General features: G+C 42.9%; 1 protein-coding gene across 1 annotated transcript; it reads right to left on the minus strand.

The window, feature by feature from the left end:
* Positions 1-2,425: 2,425 nt before the first annotated feature.
* Positions 2,426-4,830, minus strand: LOC119355214 (uncharacterized protein C57A10.07-like). The gene is made up of 3 exons (XM_037621995.1): positions 4,026-4,830; positions 3,306-3,430; positions 2,426-3,156 (listed from the first exon to the last, which is right to left on the minus strand). The coding sequence occupies exons 1-3, from the start codon at positions 4,603-4,605 to the stop codon at positions 2,836-2,838; spliced, it is 1,026 nt and encodes a 341-aa protein (XP_037477892.1). The 5' UTR covers positions 4,606-4,830; the 3' UTR covers positions 2,426-2,835.
* Positions 4,831-5,909: the final 1,079 nt, after the last annotated feature.

Genomic DNA, 5,909 nt, shown 5'->3' on the forward strand with positions numbered 1-5,909 from the left:
CTCTTAATAAATAAAAATGTCATCTATTAATAATAAAAGTGCCATCTCTTAATAAACAAAAAATGCCATCTGAAAAACAAACAATTCCATCTCTTAATAATAAAAATGATATCTCTTAGTAATTAAAAATGTCATCTCTTAATAACTAAAAATGACATCTATTAATAATAAAAATTTCATCTCTTAAATAAAAAATGTCATCTCTTACAAAAATGCCATATCCTAAATATAAAATATGCCATCTTTTAATAATAAAAATGACATCTGTTAATATTAAAATGCCATCTTTTAATTATTAAAATGCCATGCTCTTAGTAAAAAATGCCATTCAAAACATGGGAAATGACATGCTACATACAATAAAAAAATGCACATTGCTTAGAAAAAATCACCTCTATTTTTTGTTCTTTCAAACAATGTAAAAATTCAATATTTGTTGATTTTTTTTCAAATGCAAAACAAAAACAAAAACAACTCGAAATGGATAAAAGATGTTTGAGCGCCAAAGTATTCACAAAACTTACACTAGCCCAACCGGTCAGTGCCCTCTGCAGCTCTCCAGGATGGTGCGATCCCCAGCCTGTGCTTTTTTGGGAGAAAATGAAAAGGGAGGTTCGCTAGGAGATCACCTACAGCGAGCACATCCAGAGAGTTGACATGGCGTTAGATTCATGCCAAGATCTACGTAGCTACTCCCTCCGTTTCGAATTACTTGTCACGGATATGGATGTATCTAGATCAGAAAAGACGTTCGCTGGAACCTGGCTCCTGGCTGACGTATGCCAGCTAACATTTCTGATATTTTTTAATAAGAAGTAAGGCATACAAAATGCTACCTTTGTGCGGAAGCGGATTAGGAGCACTCGGTGCTCCACCCCCCTATATTTAAAAATAATTTAGTAATTCAAAAAAAGCCAAAAAAACCTTGGATATGTTTTTGAACCAAATATGACTAGGTATTGTACTCATATAAAATGTTTGGCCAAGGAATAATTCTCGTTGACTTCGGAGCAAAAAAACAAATTTATGACGACAATATAGCATGAATAGTACTTGTATCTACCATTTTTTGGGAAATCTTTGACCTCGGATACAATAAAAGTCATTTCCTATTTAAATCTTTTTATGCAAGTGCAATACCTGGTCATGTTTGATTCCATAAAAAGTTCCGGGATTTTTTGACTTTCTTTGAATTATTAAATTATTTTTAAATATAGGGGGGCGTAGCACCCGAGACCTCCTATGCATTTTCGACCTCTCTGCGCACTAATATAAGACGTTTTTGCAAGGAAAATACACAGAAGCTCCTGGGTGCTCTACACCCCTATAATTGTAAAAAATACCCAAAAAATAAAAAAAAAATCTGACATTTGGGGATATCAAACATGGGTTCCCAATCTACTCCTGTGTGAAATTTCGTGAAAAAAATCCCAAAAATGTATCCGTGGCGAAGGAAATATTGTCCGAATAAAAATCTATCAAAACAGTTTTTTTTTCTATACATAGGAAAATTTGTCTTTTTTGCCACGAATACGTTTCCTGGTATTTTTTTCATGAAATTTCACACAGGAGTAGATCGGGAACCGACGTTTGATATTCCAAAATCTCAGATTTTTTTTTCAAATTTCTCGGCATTTTTTGAATGAATTGTTCGTATAGGGGTGCAGAGCACCTGAGTGCTCCAAATCCTCGTCCGTTTTTGCAGTTCATAGTTTACAGAGGGAGTGCATTTTTTGAGGAAGGAAAGCATACAAAATACTATGGCGCTCTGGACCAAATAGCTGGACAGTGCTGCTACAATCTTCAATTAAGTGAAGTACACCACACAACTTTGATCCTCTGATCCTAAAGTATACAACTACCTCCCTTCCAGACACCGACTTGAACTTCTCTAACTTCGTCTATGGATTATAAAATAACACTCGTAACTCGTAAGATTGTTCAATAAAAATTAAAAATTAAAAATGCTTCAAAGAATAGTACTAACATTTTTACGTACTACTTCCTCCGTTCCTAAATATAAATCTTTCTAGATATTCCACTATAGACTACATACGGAGCAAAATGAATGAATCTGCGCTCTAAAATGCACCTACATACACCCATATGTGGTCCATAGTGAAATCTCTACAAAGACTTATATTTGGGAACAGAGGGAGTAAATAACAATGAAAGTTGCATCTTAAAAAGTGCCCATGTCTACAAGGTCATGTATTTAAAAACGGGAAATTTTGATTTTACTATGAACTAGTCTTGAATTATAATCCACACAAAAGGACCTTGCATCAATGTCTGAAATATGATCATACTAGAAGTGGTTAGTCCACAACCATGGACACAGATAGACCATTAACATGGCAGAGCCAGTAAAATGGCAAAGTAGCCAGCACATATAGACCATTAACTTATTCCCAAAGCTCCTTCCTCAAAAACGAAAACAGCCTATTTTTTTCACAATGGAAGAATACCAAGATATTACATGGTACATGTTCATAAGGTTTCCAGTTTTTACTGGTGCAGTTCAAGCTGGAATTACAAATTATAAGTTCACTTGCTTCCACTGCTAGTTTACAGACCATGTGTACTAACAAATTCACAGTTTTCAGTGGAGATCCGGGAGGAGTGAGAAATAGAAAATCTGTCTATATGGAGCATGTGGCAAGCTTCCGTGACGAAAACAATCTAACTAGTGTAGCTTAGATCTTCTCTTCTCCCTCGCACAGAAGACAGGAATCGGGATATCTATTCTGTCAGCTTAGAAACAGGGGCGAAACAAGAATGCTGGGATTTTACAGCGAGAGTAGATGTTTGATCCAAACATCATGCCTTTTTCCGCTACTGAGTCCAAGGAAGGTTCCCAGAGTATGGCACCATGCCGCAATAGGAGAATAGGCCCTTCAATTCAGGGCAGCCATTGGGGTAGGGAATGGTACGGTGAAACGGGTCTCTCTTGAGCCTCTTTACACGAAGAGAACCAACACATCCATATGGATCTTCTTGGAACTGAGACCTGACAGAGGCTTCACCTTTCAGAGCTGCCTCCTTTGCTGTAGCTGTAGCTGGGGTACCTGAGAAGAAGAACCTTTCTTCTGGGAACCCAAGTGCAGATCTGTGCAATTGTGCAAACCTTTCCTCCTTAAAATCATAGCTTACAACCTAAGCAACAAAATGTTCAGAGTCGCAAATTAGCAAACTATCAGACATTCAAAACTTAATTGGAAGTACAGAAAAATGCGTTACCAACAAGTAATATGTGAAATAAGGTTTCAGCAGAAAGCCTTGACAAAAGGAAAGAAAAAACTTACAGTTATATTCTGTGGGTATGTTCCAGTGAGTTCTCTGAAACGGCAAATGCTAAATAGGAGATTCTCAAAACTATCTCGTGCATGCTCCTCAGTGAGTGCCCGGTTCCTTACACTATCATCATTTCCTGTGCATGTACATGCAAATAGTGAAGTTTTTGCCAGATGGTTGCCAAAATAACTAAGGAACTCGAACTGGATACATAAACAACGGTGGTAATACTGTGCTGAGATGAGAAGGTAAACACGATAAACTTCAGGAAGCATCAACCTCTTCAGTCCTTACATTCTGACTATCCATGTTTCAGAGATGGATTTATGAGCTGAACTACATGTTTGACACAATTAGAGAACTCATCAGCCATTTTCCAATGGCCTCTGCAAAATGTGAGCAGCTTGCTGTCAATGATGTTTTCTACAGCCATTTTAATTATTTACTTCCACGATAGTAAATTTATGATCATGCATCAACATATCTATATACAGAACCTAAAACAAGCATGTTGTTTGCTTTGCATTTTCATCAGAGCAACTGAGTGCGTATGTAGTCAGAACTCAGAAAGTAATTGTACATCTAGGTCTTGTTGTTTCAAGTTCAGGATACATATGACGAACAATCGACAAAAAGACTAATCAGCACCACATTTCCGAACCCCGTTATGCCAATAATAATAATCTTACTAAAGCACGAAAGAAGGAATGTTGATGTAACCTGAAACTCACCAAACCAGCCTTCCGACTCTGCGATAGCCCAGTAGCTCTGCGCCTCGCTCCTCGGCCCTGCATCTTTCCTCGTCTCCCCACCGCTAAACAAGAGGAGCGCGCCCTCATCCCTCGCCGCGATCTCCACCCCCTCCTTGATGTGCGCCAAGAAGGTGGCCGCCTGGCCGGGGTGCTTCTGGTACGGCTCCAAGAACCACGAATCCTCGCGGTCGATCTTCCCGCAGCTGGCGCTGGTGTATATCGAATGGCCGGCCACCATGACGAGGTTGCGGAGGCCCGGAAGCGGGTGCGCCCCGACCTCATTGCCGCCGCTCCTCATCGTCCTGAACCGGGTCTCGTACACGGACAGGAGGATCAGAACGCTCAGCCCGAAGGACAGCAGGATGAGGGCGACCGCGACGGGGTGCGCCTCGTAGAAGAAGCGGATCTTCATCAGCGCCGAGCCGAGGGGGGCGGGGGCGTCGAGATGCGAGGCCTTGGGCTTGCGGCCCTTGCGGGGGATCCCGGACTCGAGATCGTAGTCGGCTCTAGGGTAGCGGAAGGACTTGGGGCTCCCGGGGCCGAATCCCTGGCTGCTCATCGAGCTCTCCGGAGCTCCGCCGCCTCGGGGCGGGCGGATCTAGGTGGTGGTGGAGTGGAGGAGAGGATTTAGAGCGGCATTGGATCGGTCGGATTGGAGCTCGGGGCAGGAGGTCGGAGATCAGAGCAGCGTGGGAGAAGATAGAAGGGACCGGAGGAGAAAGAGGCGAAGGTACCGTGCAGGATGGTGTAGGGGAAAAAGTCTAGCCGTGGAACATCCGATGATTCAGATAGTTGGCTACTTCGTGGCATATGGAGCCATGGTCCCATGGACGCGGTCCTCCAACCTTGCTCCTCCATCCGCACCACCGCGGTCATCTACCGTTATAGATATCGCCGTTGGAAAACACATCCCAAACAGCAATATGGATGATGTCTTAGCGGAGTCCGTGAGGTCACGTCCATGATGGTGAATTGCACGCAAAGAACGTCATCCGGTGGAAGCGGCGGTGAAGGAAGTTGCGGCTGAGGAGGTGGTCAACATCGACGTGGATGTGTCCCCTCTGTTGTGGCCGTTGGCCCCGTTCGTGTCCGCCCTGCTACCGACAAGGAAGCCCCCCCCCCCTCTCTCTCTCCTTCGCCGGACGACGATACTCGCCCGAATGAGGAGGGATTCCGGACGGCTGGACATAGCCAGAGGGTCTGGAGACGGTGCGTGTCTCGCCGCAGATCCAGTGGGCGCAGATAAGCACGGGCAGCTTCGACACCCGGTCTTGCCGGATCTACTTCGACAAAATGTTGCAGCAAGACACAATTCCTCCATTTTGTATTGCTTCTTTCGTTTTTCGCTATGCCATTGGACCAACTTGATACATGTGCCATTAGTTTATTTGGGGTCATGGTCATTTTCGGACAATTTCATGACGAACATGATCAATGAGGGTTAAGAGTCTATGAAATATGACTTGGGGGATCCCAATTGTCCTACGCATGATGTCAAGGGAACATTGGGTCTACCAAAAAAAGGCAAAGATATGAAGGCAAGATGTCTGACATTCTCAGCCTACGAGGATGCTTTGTTGGTTAAATCTTGGTTGTCCATAAGCATGGACCCTATATGTGGCACGGAGCAAAAGGGCAACAAGTATTAGGAAAAGATCCACGAGCACTACAATGAACACAAGGAATATGTGGAGCCGAAGCCAAGTTTATCGGCCACTATGCTTCGGTGGTTGGTCGGAATTAAAGTGGGGTTGGAGATAATAGTCACATAAGTTGAATTGCTTCGTTTTGTCATCAATTGCATCACCAGTCTTGTTTGTTGTATTCTCATGGGTAATTCTTTATTGATAGATGGGTTGGCAG

This window comes from Triticum dicoccoides, chromosome 2A, assembly GCF_002162155.2.
Source record: "Triticum dicoccoides isolate Atlit2015 ecotype Zavitan chromosome 2A, WEW_v2.0, whole genome shotgun sequence".
Taxonomy (NCBI): Eukaryota; Viridiplantae; Streptophyta; class Magnoliopsida; order Poales; family Poaceae; genus Triticum; species Triticum dicoccoides.

Excerpts from the sequence above, each read along its gene's own strand:
- LOC119355214 (XM_037621995.1), bottom strand. The coding sequence starts at position 4,605 with ATGAGCAGCCAGGGATTCGGCCCCGGGAGCCCCAAGTCCTTCCGCTAC. Across the intron at positions 3,431-4,025 it reads AGAGTCGGAAGGCTGGTTTG|GAAATGATGATAGTGTAAGG; the intron begins GTGAGTTTCAGG and ends GTACATGCACAG. Across the intron at positions 3,157-3,305 it reads CATACCCACAGAATATAACT|GTTGTAAGCTATGATTTTAA; the intron begins GTAAGTTTTTTC and ends TTTGTTGCTTAG.